This window comes from Neurospora tetrasperma (genome assembly GCF_000213175.1).
Source record: "Neurospora tetrasperma FGSC 2508 unplaced genomic scaffold NEUTE1scaffold_4, whole genome shotgun sequence".
Lineage (NCBI taxonomy): Eukaryota > Fungi > Ascomycota > Sordariomycetes > Sordariales > Sordariaceae > Neurospora > Neurospora tetrasperma.
Genome location: NW_009799102.1, coordinates 2,801,607 through 2,817,767, shown reverse-complemented (window position 1 = coordinate 2,817,767; position 16,161 = coordinate 2,801,607). Strand labels below are relative to the sequence as shown.

Genomic DNA, 16,161 nt, shown 5'->3' with positions numbered 1-16,161 from the left:
ACAATGCTGTATTCCAGAATCGAGAAGTAGAAAGAACCAACGTGCAAGCGAAAACGCCACATAACTATGCTGAAGGCAACCGTCCGACTCCCGGCTCATTCCTCAATGTATACAAATGCTGCACTCCCAAGCCTGACGATCAAACGAACACAAACAACCAGCCTCGACAACATATAAACGCCATAAGTATGCTCTGATAACGCCTCCCTTTTCTCTACCTAGCCGTGTCCAAAACAAAGTGCCCCGAATCAAATCAAAATCCATCCAACGCAAAATCATCCGTAAAACCTCCATTGAGTAGAACCGCAGCCAACCTCCGTCTCTGCAGCGTGAGCTGCCCTGCAGTATATGACTTCTTGGGATTAAGCCCAAGTGCAATGCAAAGAGCATTCGTGATGGTGAAGACGCCACAGTCGTACCCGTTGGTTTGACGTGGAGCTTCGTAGTCAATGGCCGACCATTCTGACGCGACCCATTTGTCCTCAAGTGTGACTCTGACCCATTCAAGCAGTTTTTCTTTGATAAGTTTGTCACCGGCGCCCGCTCGCATCGAGTCCAGGTGCGCCACGGTCCGCTTGCCCGGCCGTACAACCGCCAACGTCCAATGTGCGCCGTCGCAAATGGGAATGAGTATCGTGTCGATGTCGAAAAAGTTGTTCTTCCTGACACCTGCACGGCGCATCAGGCGCCCGCACTGGCTCGGCCCAGCATCAACAAGCCGTGGCCAAAAGTACGACGTGAAAGCTGCACATTTGGGGTCGGAGTCTTTGGCCCCTGCCGATTTATTGACGGCATTAGCAATATGGGAAATACTGCCAATGATGACGTTGTCGTTGAGCCAGGCTTGAGGCTCCAGCAGCTTCTCAACAAAGTCTCGCTTCGTGAGAGGCTGCCCGTCCAGCATCTTTGCGAGTTCCGCGGAAGAGTTGGCATAGAGGACATTGGAGACTTTCTTCTCCCAATCGTTGCTCAAGCTTCCGATCAGGGGGCGTTTGGGTACGCGCAGACCGGTCCGCGAGGCTTGATCTTCCTCTTCGCGGCGCCTCCTGCTTTCCTGTTCTTGTCGCCGCTTCTCCTCCCGCCGTTTTCGCTCTGCTTCCTTGTGCAGTCTTTCGGCTTCCCTGTGCCGCTCCTCGATGTCGCGGCGAATGCCATTCTCCCACTCGCGGGCCAGTTGACGACTGACCTCCAAATCCTCGAGCTTTTTGGTGGCAATTGCGAGGTCATCGTCAGCCGCTGACTGCTGAACCTGACTGGTTGCTGAGGCCTGCTCCACCGAAGGGTTGGATCCGCGTCGAGATGGTCCAGAGACAGCTCCCTCTGTAGCCGGGATATCTTCTTGCTCGGCCTTTCGGAAGAGCCGATCGAGCATTGATTTCTTCTCCCCTCGTGCCCCTTGAGTCGTCTTTTCGTTCCTTTCCTGTCGAATTTTTTGCAGAATTTGTCTGCGGGCCTTGAAGTCAAGCTCCGGCTTTGGGTGTTCCTGAGCACCGCTGGCCTGAAAATTTTCCAACATTTCTTGCCGGATTTCACTGAGGAAAGGACCATATTTGGCCTCGTGAACCCGGAGTCCCATCTCCGCGTCATCTCTTTCGACCTCCTTTTCTGTCCATCTGGTCATATCCGAGACGGTAAAGCTTCTGCTTTTGTCAACCTTTGCGAAACGATGAAGGTCTCTGGTGGTTGGTTCTGCGTTCCGGTTCGCATTGTTTTCGCGGTCATGGACGTAACTTTCGGTAGGATGGTGCCACTGCACATTGATGGCATCTTTAAGGCTCATCACTTGCACAGGTACTTCTTTAGGCGGCGCGTAGCTCGCCACAGGCGCAACAAAGTCGAGTCTTTTGTTTCTATCGGGGGTGGCGACATACTTTGTTGGCGATTCAGGAGTCGGCCATTTTTTGGGCTTTTTGAGGATGCTTTTGGGTTCCAGTACAGGTCGGAACTCCTTGACATTGATTGATGCAGGTTCCGTCTCCTCCTGATCAGTTGAGGGATATTTGAATTCCCACCTATACGCAAAACTGAGATCGTCGATAGGAACATCTTCGAAAGCGGCGTCCGGGCCGGTGGGGAAGGTTCCGGGAATTGAGGATGATTCGTTTGCCGTGGGCTTGACATAGCTGGGTATGATTTCGCGCTTGTGGATGGCATTGGTATCCACGAAGACCTTTGATAAAGCTTCTTCGAAACCTTCCATCCCGTGCATGTGGTTTCGCAGCACCCATGAGATAAACTCGGCGGCCACTCTGGCCTTCTCGTGCAATGACCTGGTGTTCTTCTCCGGCTTGGTGTCTTCTCCATAAGCGATTGTTCGCGGTGGTTTGGGAAACAACACTCTGTACGCATCAAGGTTATGCTGTATGTAGATGTCCTGCATCAGCTCGTAGGCTGTACAGGCGCCATCGAGATACAACTTTCGTGCCTCCTTATATCTCCATTCCCGTTTCTTTGTGCTGTCGGTAGGAAGCACAGGCCCAATACTTGGAGTGTCGGTCATCAGTTTGTGCATTGCGATGTTGAGTTGGAGGTCTTCTCCTTTGTTGGGGTCGAAACTCCTCCTGAGGTCGTCGAGTGAGTGGCTATATGTGACCAGGGAGCGACTAATCAAATCGATGCGATGGTGGAAAACATTGGCGATGTGGTCGAGCGCATCTCGTCCGACATACGAGATTGCGTCGTCGGCCCAGGAAAAACCCGGGAGCTCGTTAGAGTATGCATCGGTTGAAGGCGTACAGTGTCGTTTCAATCTCTTGACTGACACGGTGCCGTTGGTATCGTCAACTTTTCGTGTGTCAACGATGTCGTAGTGGGTTTCACCCGGGAAAAATCCAGAGATGAAATTCCGGACAGCAGTGAATGGGGTGGCCATCGTGATCAGGGCCCGAGTAGCGAGGGCGAAAGGGTTCATCCAGGAGCTTTCCATGGGCGTTTCGGACGATGGCGCTGGCTCTTGCTCTGGCGTCTGTGGATGGGAAACTTGGTCAGCGTCTCTGCTCATCTTCTCTCGCCTGTCCTTGATCAAAACAGGGGAAGAACTTACACTATCATCAACTGCTGCAGGCAGGACCCGTTCCACCGCCTTGTGCTCAACGTTCTCAGAGATGAGCTCAAGCTCGCCAGCCTCCGCAACGCGCTTTCCGTTGTCGTTAAGACGGGGCTCGTGGTGCCGGCTGAGTAGCTCTTGGTAGACTGGCCAGTAGTTGTGCGCGTCGCGGCACTCGCAATGCCAGTGAGGATCAGCGGGTTGTTGAAGAACAGACAGCTTGGATGGGTTCTCGTCCGCAATGTAGAATCGGATGTGACCGGTAGCAGCAAGTGCGGCCTCTTTGGATGTGTAGATGGTCGGCACAGGGCAGTGGCAATCGCGCATGAAGTGCTGATTTCGGATTGCAATGTAGAGTTCGTGGGCGAACCGGACGCCTTCTTGTTCCCGTCGTGCGTCGAAGAGGGGGGTCTCAACCGGTAATGGAGAGGAGACAGGAGTGGCGATGTTGTGGAAGGTATTGAAGGAGGTGCAACCGCGAGAGCGGCGCGAAAAGCGAATTCTGACCATTTTGCAAGTTGTGAGCAGTGATGTTCTGACTTGTTGGTTTGTGTTGTTTGGGGGAAAGAGGAGAGAGGGAACTTGAGAAGCGTGGGATTACCTATCAGCCCAGGTTTCAGTTCGGGACCGAACCTACTCCTGTTGCCCGAACCCCTAATCGATTGGATTCGCGACCTGAGGCAGCGCGCGCGTGTCCAGTCCTATGGGCGCGTCTGGCTGCTGTAAAGGAGCTCTAGGGTGGGGCAGTAGCACCTATATCGTCACTGAAGGAAGGCGCGGTGGCCCGGTGTGGGTCCACTGTTCCTTCCCTATTACAGCGCTGTAATACCAGCAAAACAGTGCCGCTATGGGGGATACCAGTCGCGACGGCGCATGGACGCGGAAAAACGAACAAATGTGATGATATCGCCAAATGTGCGATGCAGCAGGAAAAGAGATGCTTTGGTGTTGAGGCTTGCTGTGCGAGTGGAACAAGACATTCCCGGTCATACCCCATTCCCGCCGCAACGCTGCAAGAAGCGCGGCTGTTGATTGGTGGTCGGCTCGCGCTACGATTGGTTCTTCAAGCCTCAACATGCCCCTGCCGCAACCCACACTCCCCGTGCTCCCGCCAGTTGGGGCTTAGCGCTATCCCTCACCACCCACCCATGTGCTGGCATCGGCATCCTCTCTTCCGTCATCGCGCCCATGCAATTGGTCCATTTCGTAGCTCGCGATGACCGGTGCACGGGCCATATCAATCCTGAAACCAGCTCTGGAAGCTTGACAACATTTGTTCGTATACATAGTCGGTGATAGATACTGTAACTATATAAAGTGGATGTGGTCGCTTAATGATCGACCACACATCAGACTTCGCAAACGGCCACCATGTACTACATCAACTTTGATCCGTCTTCGTATACTACACACAACGAGCAATCTACTAGGAAGCACGTGTCTTGAACCTTCAATCCTCTTTCTAATGTTCCTCTATAATGTCAAGCAGTTCGCCAACGACAAATGAAAGAACCCGTGCAACGTAGATCCTGCCTAAAGAATATTGAGAAGGCTGCAAAACGACCCAAGTGACATTGCAAACTTTTCCGGTAGCCACATCCAAACCCAGCGGCCAAACGTCTAAATGCTCAACAAAGGACCGGAAATCTTTCTGCAAGGAGATGCTTGCAATGCCAAACACATCCCTCGCTTGTTTTGTTCATTGGCAAGTTGGTCGGGCAACCCAGTCGACCCACAAGGTGGTCCCTGTGTTGCCGACCTCCCACCCATTATCCCCAAGCTCATCCCCCATCATTATACGTCCCCAAACGCTTCGAAATCGCGTTTACTTGGCGAGCTCTACACCCGACGTAGCTCCGAGGGACTTCTTGACATCGCCTGCGTGTTTCATGCGTTAGATTAGGTGCTACTGCTGGTGTTGAGATGGGAATAGGTGCTAGAGGAATCCGGGTTAAGGGTGATGCTTTGGGCCGCGCGCAACGACAACCCGACACCCTCCAGGATTCCCAATACCACCACAAGCCCATCTCGCTGGCGAGAATAAGGAGGAACTTACCATAGATGGCGAACTGGAAGGCAGTAAGGGTGCCGACCATGAAGAGACGGGCACCGATACCGGTGTAAGAGCCCTTGAGGCCGAGCTCCTTGGCGATCTTGACGAGACGAGAGGTGGTGGACTCGCCGGGAGCACCGGGGGTCTGAGAGTGAAGCACGTTAGCATAGTCCGGCTGGGTATTGGATTGTCTGACATAGTTACCTTGTTGATCTTGGAGAGCATGGTATCGGCAGGCTGGGAGACGATGGCAGCGGCGAAACCGGCAATGAGACCGGAGCCAAGGTTGACGGCGGTCTGGGCAGAGTCGGACATATCCTTCTTGGGGTAGACGCTGTAGACGGCCTCGGCGACCTTCTCGTAGACGACGAACTTGGACATGGTGTAGGGGATCCTGGAAGAAAAAAAAGCACGGTTAGGGGCATGTTATTATGACCGGAACATGGGCAACATGGCGACTTACTGCTTGAAGAGAATGGGTCCGAAGCCGGCGTAGAAAGCGCCGATACCCTCGTTCTTCAGCATCTTGCCGAAGCCGCTGATGAGGCCGCTGGCATAGGTGGGCTGGGAGACGAGACGGATACGGGTAGCCTCGAGGGGGCAGAGGGCAATGTCGGCAAAGAACTCGGCAGCGGCGGAGGAAGCGAGGTAGACGGCAGTGCGGTTGTTGGTGGCGGTCTCAAGGCCGAGCAAGTTGATGCTCTGCTGCTTGAAGAACTCGTAACCACCGAACTTGAAGGCACCCTGGAGGAAGTAACCAGCAAAGGTAGGGCCGACACCGGTGAGGAGGGCACCGGCACCCTCGTTCTGGACGACCTTCTTGAAGCCACCGATCATGCCATTGTTGTAGGTGACGGGGTCGAGCTGAATGCGAGTCTTGACGCTGTTGTTATGCAGACGTGTCAGCAGCGCGATTCGTGATATCTACGAGACAGAGGCGCTGGGCTGCGGGTTCAATGCGCCCAATGCCTTGACGGTGTATACATAGGCTGAAGGCGGGACAACATACACATCGACAGGGGTGAGGGCACCGTGGGTGACGGAGCAGCAGATGGCACCAGCAAGAGCGAATCTGCCGTAGAGGCTGGCAGCGCTCATCTCGGGAGCAGCAGCGGCCTTGGCCTTCTCGACGACGGCGTCGACCTTGGGGGTAGAGGGGGCCATTTTGGATATCTGGGTTTGGACGACAAACAAAGACTGAGTGGAGATGGGTTGACGGGGAGGAAAGAGGGCAAAAAGAGCAATCGGGCGGGAAAGTCGTTCGCGACGGAGGTTGGCGATTGAGCCTTTTTGGAGAGTGGAGGTGGACACGGAGGCACGGGAGGGTGGAAAGGCCGGCGCTGCGGAAAAACAATCAGAGACGCCAGCCGAAAAAAATTGGTCCGATAATTCCCGGGACAGGTATTGGCCAAGTACCGGCCCGCAGCGGCCTTTGTACCCTTCTATTCCATGCCCCGGCCGATCTGGTGCTCCATAGCGTCCACCAGCCAGGGCAACAGGGCCGAAAGTGTTTGAGAGAGACCCACGAGACGTCACAGCGCACACGATTTTACACTAGGGCGACTTCGGAGTTAACGACAAAAGGCACAATCCCATGACATTGGATCCAGTCCAGGACCGGGTACATACGCCGTCCAGGTGCGGTGAACCTGTCCACTGCCGCAAGTGGTAGTGTACAAGACGATTTAAAGGTAGAGGTAACATACCTCAAAGGTACGCGAGAAGAGGTGTGCATATTGTAAAGGATGACAACAGAGAGAACCTCGAGTGTACATCTTACCGCATGTATGAATTTTACGCTGATTGTTGCTTGTCGGAAACGAAGTGTTTGTGGCACGGCAGAATCCCCCAATTCATGCAGCCAACCTAGTAATGCAGGGAACCTTCAGCAGGTTGTCTACGCTCAGCCAAGCGCAATATAGAATGGCAAAAAAGAAGAAACCGAGGAAAGAGCAAGACCGCACCCCACCAACTATACACTAGAAATGGCAATCACAACCTCCAGCGAGAATAAGATTTTGAGATTAGACCTGGCACACTGCAGATTGCTCTTGTCCACCAATGTCTGCCGTGACATTTTGACACCGTTACATGTCACCAACACCACCACGTCGCATCTTGACCCGGACACCACACAACACATCCATCCCCTGCCTGGCGCCAACGATGACCCTCCTCCCGCTGCTGCACTGCCGAAGGGGTCAGCCTGTCAGCGTTGTCCCCTTCTGCATGTGCCTTGTTTGTCTTGCTGATTTGCCGTCGTAGGATTGGCTGCAGGGAACACGGATCTACGAACCGAACCACCATCCATCAATGTCAGGGCAGCCTGGAGTACAAAGGCTGTTGGAACGTTGAACAAGGCTGGCGCACTCGGGAAGAACCACACACCCTTCCGTCAGGCTACGAGAAGGTCGCCGAGGCCGTCTACAGCGTCTACCCCAAGAAGGATATGTCCGACTCTGCCCAGACCGCCGTCAACCTTGGCTCCGGTCTCATTGCCGGTTTCGCCGCTGCCATCGTCTCCCAGCCCGCCGATACCATGCTCTCCAAGACCTAGCCTTTTCAAAGGTAGACATATACCGACCCTGCCACTTGCTGAACTGGGTTTGAGTATTCGAGCATCGTTTTTGGCCTCTCGGGCCCTTTTACCACCCTAACCCATCTCTCAACACCATCAGTAAAGAATAGCACTATACAAACATAAGAGTCGGACAATAGTACACATGAGACCTGGTAATCTTCGCTAGGTGATAACTGTTTCTCTGATATGCAGGCCATGGCCACTCAGGTACCTACGGACGACAGGCACATGGACTGGTGTGCCATCTTGTATCATACCGACGCTGTAGCCGGTAACACGAACGTATCTACGGTATTGTACCACCAACGTATTGGGACAACAGGCCAAAACGTCAATCCGGGCATCCGAAGGCTTACATTGACAAAACGGACTGACGACTCTTCCGCTACTGGGCTCCCTTGGCTTTCCTCCGAAGCTCGTCTGCAAGTCTCAACAGATAAAATTCCCTCGCCTCAGCCGGCAGCTTCTGGAAGCTGTTCGCAATACGGGTTAAGTCCGTTCGGCCCTTTTCATAGGCCGCCAGATCTCTGTTCCCATACACATCTTTCCCAGCTGCATAGCAACCGCCTTCGAGATCGCGGAAGAAGACGTTTACCGCAATGCTGCTATCCGAATTAGGAGTCGCCGTGTGCAGCCATAGTGGGGGCAAGAAGAGGACGTCTCCTGGAGTCATGACAGTTTCGTGAGGATGCGTCACTTGAGCCAAGTATCTCGAGTCACTCGACTCCCCGAAAAGAGTAGAAAAGACATCGATACTGGAACTCGATGCCCCAGGAGCAAAACTGAGATGCTCAACATCGGACGGCGGGAAAAGAATCATGCGCTTCGAGCCGCCGATTTGGCAGTACACATTGGCCATGACCTAGTCGTGTCAGAATGCATACGGATATCCCGCAAACAGGTGAGAGGACTTACATCGTAATGCAACCACATGTTGACCGGCCCAGATACTCGTAGGACCGAGCTGAACAGTCTCTCGCCTACCAAGGCCAGCTCAGGCGGCAACACAAAATCAGTAGCCAACGAGGGAAAGTCGTCACTTAGAACGGCTGGCTTTTCCGTCGGTTTGTCGGTCGATAGCGCCCTCAGGTACAGCCGGTCACCTTTCTCAATGCGCCTCATGAAGTCGCCAAACTCGGTCGTTACGTAGCGGAAGTTCTTGGTGGTGAAATCCATTGCAGGTGTCGTGGACTCGTGGATCACGACCTAGGTAAGGGCTGCCCGTCAGTCAAGGGACATACTCGAGACAGTTTTGGTCATCATTTGCTTCCCCCTGCTCAACTCACCTTGCGGTCTGTCCCAACCTTCCTCGCAACGTAGTCACCGTTTCCCCATTGTGACACACAATCACCCAGATTTAGGCCCTCCAGAACCACCGGACGACCCTCACGTACGATCCTGGCGAAGTCTTCAGCATTTTCTAACTTGACCCGGGGTATGGGTTGATTGCGGACGCTTACGCTGCCACTGACCTCCCCCTCAGCACCGTTGGGTGCCTGATTACGGAGAGGAAGACTCCTTGGCTCACCGGGGATAATGTCGACTGTTTTCTCGTGCGCCCATCCATGTGCGGGGATGGGCGAAGCTCCATTCTCCACCGCAGCCGGCAGTGCCAGTTCGAGAGTCGAAATACCCTTGTTCCAGAAGGTTCCCATGGAGAAGCATGTTGCTCCGCCGCCCATGATCATCAAGCTGCCATCGTCCGGCGTGACAACTGGAGAAGTTCCCACCAACAACAAAGGGCCTGGGTGCGATGATGATTCAGCATTAGCGGCCTCGGGAGCGAGTCGTCGCGTGATTGTGAGTTCTCCGTCGCCCTTGAGTGAGCATAGCAGGATCTCGTCGTCCATATCCAAAAGGTGGTCCTTGATAACACCACCAAAGACCAAGAAGTCGGTCCGACTTTGGGGCAGGCAAGAAGCGCCAAACCTCGTGAGAAGTAGACGTGAGAGAGCCTCTTCGCGGCCATCATCACCAGATTTTACCTGTAGCGGAACAAAAGTGACGACCGGCTTGCTGCTGTCGGATACGTCCAGGTTCCATGCCAGAAGCTGATCAGCAATGAGGCCATCATCACTCAAGCCGCCAGCAAACACACCAGAGAACGAGTCACTCTCTTGACGCAGGCAAGCAAGGGTAGCGCCATACACCGAAGTCGGCTTGACGTCACCGGCAATCTCGCATCTGATCCATCCAAGCTTGGACTCATAGAGAAGCCAGTCAGGGAAGATATCGGCAACTCCCCTTCCACCGGCGAGCAGCGCCATGTCTGTCTTCCCCAATCTCGTGACAGAATGCCTGTAGAGCGGAATCGGGAGATCATTGGTGCGTTTCCATGCCCATTCACTCTCGCTGCCGTTAGTCTTCTCCAACAGCCAGCAGTCTTTGAGGGGCGTGGACGGTGATGCCCGTCCTCCCACGAGGAGTTGGGCAGTGCCGAGATCCGTCAGCGAGTGACACATTCTCGTTGAAGGGCCGCCTTCACGGAAAGTGAACGGCACCGCCGTCTTTTCTTCGTCAGTACCGTCAGCCTCGTCGGCATCTCCCACTTTCTTCCGTCCGTAAACATCGCAGTTCTGCAACCGGCTCTTCGTCCCCAGCCCCATAACGTTCAGCAGTTTTACCTCCTCTTTCTTTCCCAAACTCGAAGAAGAAGAAGAAGTCAACACCGCCCCAGCCGCAAACCTCCTCTGACCCCTCTGCCCCGGGACATCATCCCACCTCACCTTGACCTTCTCAACCGGCACCCCCAACTCCCTTCCGTTCGGGATCCCCCTCTCTTTCTTCTTACTCTGTCCGTCCCTAGCCACCGTCCTAGCCCTCACCACACAATAATGGCTCGCAAAAAGCGCAAACTCCTCCCACTCATCGAACGGCTCCACCTCGTCCAGCCTGCGTCTCTCCGCCGCATTGACGAAAGTATCCTCGGCATCTGCCCACGCCTCCCACAGCGTCCAGACGCGCACATCACCGCTGCCCCAGCCCCGAGAGCGGAAACGCTCCACCTGCGAGGCTACCGTAGGGTACACATCCACGCTCTTGATCGGGGTGTTGAGTTTATGAAAATGCGATAGCATTGTAGAAGCGAACGGGTGGGTCGGCCCCGAAGGTAGCAGTTGCTCGAGAAGGACAAACTCGGAGTCGCCTAGCGAGGAAGCCCATTCTATGACGGCGTCGGCTCCCGGTGTCTCCATGTAGGTGATGGAGACCTCGGCGACGAAAAGGAAGGTGCAAGAGGAGAGATCGCCGCCGACGGCTCTGGTGAGGGAGTCTTGGAGGGTGGCGAGGTCGCGCAGGTCGCAGCCTATTTGGACGTATTGGTCGCTGGTGAGGACGATACCCGTAGGGGCGGTGGTGGGGGCCGGTGCGCGGGCGACTTTGGACTTGTCCTTTGGTTTGGGGGATTTCTTGGGCTTTTGAGGGGCTTCGGTCGAGGTGCTTGAAGCGGTTGCTGCCATGGTTTTGGGTTCCGTCGTTGTGGTAGTTGTAGCCGCAGCCCTAGTAGTGGCCGCAGGAGTACTAAGCACAGGAGCAAACTCTGGTACCACCACGTTCGTCAACGGCCCCAAAAGTTCCGGCGTCTCCAAAACCGTCCGCTTCTTCCGCTCAATCAGATCCGGGAAATCGACATCCACAAACTTCACCCCGTCTTTCTCACCGGAGCGACAAGCATCTGGATACCTAGTCAAACACTGCCAAGGCAACACATCGCTTCCACAGCCCAAATTAACCACCACTTTTCTCTTTCCTTTGGCTTCTCCAGTTCTTTGCTCTTGCAAGAAATTGCGAACAAGCACATCAATGACGTGCAAACGAAAGTGATAACCGCGATTAATCAGCGGCGCGCGTCGCTGGAATTTCTTAACGAAGAAGCGGAAGAAATGAGGCTCGTTGGGGTAGTAGAGTTTTTCGACGGAGCGTTTGGAGACTATGGACGAGTTGTTTGTCTGTTTGGGGGTGTCAGTTCTGGTGGGATTGTGAGGAGGAGGAGAAGGGAGGGAATTACGTACACCCATAACCTGATCATCCTGAGCTTTTCTCGGGTCTTTGGCGTTGGCGTGTTCATTGTGAGTTGGTGTGGTCCCGTCTGTCGTCGTCGTCGTCGTCTTCTTTGGCTTTTTTTGCTTTTTGCTGTATGTTGAAGTAGGCTTGGCTGAGCCGACTTCGGTAACCGGCTGCTGAGCCGTAGCTGGAGCTACTACCTCCTCTGTGGTCTCCATCTCGTGGAGTTCTTGTGAGTTGTTGTGAGAGTAAAGAAACAAGACTCACATGAGATGAGAGATGGTGAGTGAGAATGGCAAAAGAAAATGAAAAGGTCGATGCCCAATTGGTCAATTGCCGCGCTTGATGCAACGCACGGTTCGTTGCAAGTTTCTGGACTGAGGGACAGTGTTAACGCGGTTGGGGATACACTGTGGGATCAAGTTGGCTAGCCCCTTTTTTGAGGTCCAGGTTTTGACGGGCGGTCATCAATGCAGGTACAAGTGGAGTGATAACACGTTGGGAGGTTAACGGTTGTATCAACATGAATAGTTGCATTCTGTCTATATGCACAACTTGGGCGCGGTATGTCACAGATTGAGATACACAAATTGGAAAAAAGCCAAGTAACCGCTGGACGTCACGTCCCCGTATGTAGTGAAACCCGACTACCCAAGATCCCAAATGCACCATGCCAAAACTCCAGAAAGCCCTTAATCATCAGACGATGCCCATATATGTTCCCTGATTCCCAATTTGTCAAATACCCTCAACATCCCGCCCGCTTAAACCACAATACCTCTCTGCGCCCATCCATTCTTTCCCTTCCAAGCCCACAACACTAAGCCACACGCGACCCAAACACTTGCGGCCATCGCCCAAAACGCGGACGCATAGCACTCACTCCCATAGCAAAACTGATCCTCCTCCCCGCCTTGCCCGTTAGAGGCCGCCTTCTCCACTCCCGACTGGTAAACAGCCGAGTACACCAAGCCCCAAAACGTGGCGCCAAGAGCAGGGAACATGGCCACGATGCCCCAGTTGGTCGCAAAGTTTTCGACGCCCCAGATCACGGTGATGATGATTGGCGTAAGACTGAAAACGGCGCCATAGCCGGCACCGACCAAACCCGAGGCGACCCAGAACCGCTCGCCGTGGTTTTGAATCCAGCCCGAAGCGAGGGTGGCTAAGCCGACGGAGAGTGTGACGGCGAAGAAGAGCAGGAAGGACACGCGGGAGAGGGAGAAGCGCTTGCGTTCGAGAGTTCCGGACGAGGTAATCTGGACGTGACGGGCCTGCGGGCTGGGTGCGAGAAGGTCGGTCAGAGAACCGGTGAGAAGGCGGACAAGGGTGCTGGTGATGCCGACAATAGAGACGTGGGTGGCCGCTGAGGTGGGTTCGCCGACAAATTTGAGATGGGGTGGGTAGAGCGTCTTGATGACGGTGCCGAGGTTGTTGATGAAGGCCTCACCAGGGCCGATCATGAGGAAGAAGCCGAGGGCGAAACACCACATTGTGTGGTCGTTTAGGAACCGTCGGGTCTCGGCGTTGAGGACCCATGTTTTCTTGATGCGGGCGTTGTCATCTTCTTCTTCCGAGTCGGAGTCGTTGTCGGGCTTGGAGGGGTCGAGAATGCCGGCGCTTTCCATGTCGAGGGGTGATTGCTCGATGGCGCCGTAGCCCGGTCTGTCTGCAGTCCAGCTCCCCTGGAGGAATGTGCTTCCGTCGAGGTAACCGCTGCGTTCCAATTCTTCGACAGCTTCGTCGATTAGGTCTTCTTCGTCAACGATCTTCAAGCCGAACGTGCCTAGGCAACCAACAACGAATAGCAGGACTCCCAAGAAGATGAAGAAGTGGAAGACGTCCAAGTCGCCCTTTGTCCCATCCGCAAATCTTTCATAGAACACTCGGCTTCCTAGCTGGCTCTGCCACATCCCGCTCAGCCCGAACGCGGCAATAGGCACCGCAAGTGCCAGTCCCCGATGTTTTCCCCTTCCAAAGTTCTTTGCACACGTCGCCACAGCGCTCATATACATGGAGCACGTTCCCACGCCGATGAATACAAACGCAGTAATCATGGCCGCATACGCCAATCTTCCGGTATCCTCGCCATCAGCACCGTTGCCCAAGGCCGCCCCATCCGCCTCCCGTTTATACACCCCTGCAGCCAGCCCATACCCAGCCGCAAAGAACAGCGCCGACACAAACGATAGCGGTCCCGGCCCCACGCGATCGCACATGTACCCCAGCAAAGGCACCGGCATGTATGTGGCGAACGAAGCGGCGCTCGACAACCCGTTGACCTCGAACTGGGTGTAGTGTAGACGCTCCTGGAAGATGTGGCCGTACATGCTGAAGATGGTTATGGAGCCGGCGCAGAGGGAGGAAAGCAGGGCCGAGGCGAAGGAGAGATTGCGGGCCGAGGCAGCGGCGGCTGGGGAGGTACGCCCATTGTGATGACGTCGTCGGGACGGGGAGAGGGAACGGATGGAAGAAGCGCATGAGGAAGTCGAGTCGGATTGGAGGAGGGGGGTCGAGGCAGAGATTTGGTCCGGCCGGGGGGCCGGAGTGGGTGATGCCATTTCGGCGAGCTCGATGGTGCTGGCGTTGTTTGTAAAGTCGTGAAAGAAGGGTTGAAAGGAATGTCTCAAATTCGAGCGAGGTAGAGAGAATGAAGAGGGCCTTCTTTGGAGAGGCCGCGGTTATTGGTGATTTAGCAGGAATGCTGCGGTTGCGTTGTCGCAGACTTGGACCCAAGCCTAGAGTAGAAGGTGGGAAGAAAGGGTAAGATAAAGATGTTATAGTGCAAAAGATGAGGGCCGCGACACAGACCCTGGATAGATTACCTATCTCACCGTCTCGAAAGGAAGAAAGGATGAGGCGAAGATGGGAGAGACGAGATGACACGCAAGTCAACGGTGAACCAATGCTCTCCAACCGATAACAACGACTTGCAACGATGACGGAGGCTTGACTCAATTGGTGTTCAGGTGACTGCAATCACTAATCGGTCCACCAAATCAGGGCGCGAATGCAGGGCTAAATTCCCGCTAACAGAGAGTGGGCCACGGCGTGCCTGGCGGAAAGTGGGTCTAAGCTTCAAAGTGCGGAGAGATTCACATGTCACTGGATCGGTTTGTCACCGCCTCCAACCCTTACCCTCGCCCCTCTGCTTTCGATACAGAATGGGGACTTTATTGATCACTTTTCTCACAACAGGAGAAAAGATCGAGTAGAATTCTCCATTTGGATTGGGTTCACTGTTCTTTGACCAACGGACTTGTCTCAATTCTTGACGGCGTCAACACGGCAAAAGTTTATATCCAAATCACATGACCACCAATGTGTGCTGCCTCTGGTTGTCGGCGGAAGGTTGTCAGCACTTGTACACTCTCTTCCAAATCAAATGGTCTTCAAGTGCGGCGGATTCTGTCGATTATGGAAGCTTTGTTGATCCTCAGGGTCATTCTAGATTCTCAGCATCCTGTTTAATCTTTTCTTGACCGTTTCCTCGGTATATGCCGTAGTCTCAAGCATGAAGACATTTCCACACAGATAACCACAGGATATCTCTCACTCGTTACACAGAAACCAATGCTCCTCTGCCGGTGGTGATTATTGGCAAAAGGCTTGAAACTGGAAGTGCTGTCGCTAAAATTACTGCTGCCAGATATACAAGGTACGTATCTCAACCATAACTTCCTCTCTGATCTTAACTTGCCCAATTTCTTACATGAGTAGTAATCCACTTCATCCAGTTTCTCGAAGCAGCTTGCGATAAGCTTCCCCATGTTGCGCCCCCGGAAGTCTCCCTACCCAACAATGTGGGAACACACAAGTACGAGAGACAGCCTCGGGTAGTCATGTTCTGTCGAGCCTTCCTGGTTGAAGAGGCTGCAGAGATGCGAGCAAGTCGTGCCGGGATTGCCAAAGAGCCTGTAGCTTGGCTGGTTAGCGATCCTTCGGTTGGATCGCCGCCGCTGCCGGTTGACGGAGCACTTCCTGGACCAGAGTCTTCGTTGAAGGCAATGGCGTTGGCGAGAGGCTTGCTTGCGGAATGGCTTGCTGGGGATGCGAGTGACGGTGGCAACCTAGATAGGTAAGGTTAAGGATACAGGTTCTTTCCTACTGAGCTACGTGGTAGTGGGATGGTTTAACAGACGGACATACCTCCCGTCTACCTCTAGATATGGAGTCCGTTTTGTTCCTGTTCTCTGACTTCCATCTATCACTAACCTAAGGCAAAGGGAAGGGGCAACTCGAGTCTTGACGTGGCAGTCGTCCCCCACCACTTGCACGATTGCTACCTTATATATCATTTCCTGTCCGCAGGTTTAAGATCATTTCATGGCTTCTGCTTCCTCCGAGCATTTAATCAAGACAACCTTCCAAGGCTTGTTCTCCTTCTGTTTGCCTGAGCAGACTCGGCAGGATACCGACAACACCCTCAAGTGGAATTATACCATCAGCCCTAACCCTGAGAACCGCGTCCTGCCGCAT

General features: G+C 54.1%; 5 protein-coding genes across 5 annotated transcripts; 2 read left to right on the top strand and 3 right to left on the bottom strand.

Moving 5' to 3' along the window:
- Nucleotides 1-205: 205 nt before the first annotated feature.
- On the bottom strand, nucleotides 206-3,556 carry NEUTE1DRAFT_147384 (uncharacterized protein; the record flags this gene model as incomplete). Its single annotated transcript, XM_009854091.1, has 2 exons — nucleotides 206-2,965; nucleotides 3,044-3,556. The coding sequence occupies 2 exons, from the start codon at nucleotides 3,554-3,556 to the stop codon at nucleotides 254-256; spliced, it is 3,225 nt and encodes a 1,074-aa protein (XP_009852393.1).
- Nucleotides 3,557-4,278: 722 nt separating this feature from the next.
- NEUTE1DRAFT_117500 (uncharacterized protein) lies at nucleotides 4,279-6,378 on the bottom strand (the record flags this gene model as incomplete). Its single annotated transcript, XM_009854090.1, has 5 exons — nucleotides 4,279-4,924; nucleotides 5,103-5,244; nucleotides 5,304-5,493; nucleotides 5,563-5,982; nucleotides 6,109-6,378. 5 exons carry the CDS (start codon nucleotides 6,261-6,263, stop codon nucleotides 4,872-4,874), a joined length of 960 nt encoding a protein of 319 aa, XP_009852392.1.
- An 887-nt stretch (nucleotides 6,379-7,265) lies between these two features.
- Nucleotides 7,266-7,656, top strand: NEUTE1DRAFT_45024 (uncharacterized protein; the record flags this gene model as incomplete). Its single annotated transcript, XM_009853325.1, has 2 exons — nucleotides 7,266-7,299; nucleotides 7,499-7,656. The coding sequence occupies 2 exons, from the start codon at nucleotides 7,266-7,268 to the stop codon at nucleotides 7,654-7,656; spliced, it is 192 nt and encodes a 63-aa protein (XP_009851627.1).
- A 160-nt stretch (nucleotides 7,657-7,816) lies between these two features.
- NEUTE1DRAFT_123268 (uncharacterized protein) lies at nucleotides 7,817-14,392 on the bottom strand (the record flags this gene model as incomplete). The annotated part of the gene is made up of 5 exons (XM_009854089.1): nucleotides 7,817-8,542; nucleotides 8,596-8,886; nucleotides 8,967-11,627; nucleotides 11,950-12,059; nucleotides 12,566-14,392. 5 exons carry the CDS (start codon nucleotides 14,241-14,243, stop codon nucleotides 8,066-8,068), a joined length of 5,217 nt encoding a protein of 1,738 aa, XP_009852391.1.
- A 1,009-nt stretch (nucleotides 14,393-15,401) lies between these two features.
- Nucleotides 15,402-15,764, top strand: NEUTE1DRAFT_44669 (uncharacterized protein; the record flags this gene model as incomplete). The annotated part of the gene is made up of 1 exon (XM_009853302.1): nucleotides 15,402-15,764. A coding segment is annotated over one exon (363 nt), but the record flags the coding sequence as incomplete, so codon positions are not given.
- Between the last annotated feature and the right edge of the window lie 397 nt (nucleotides 15,765-16,161).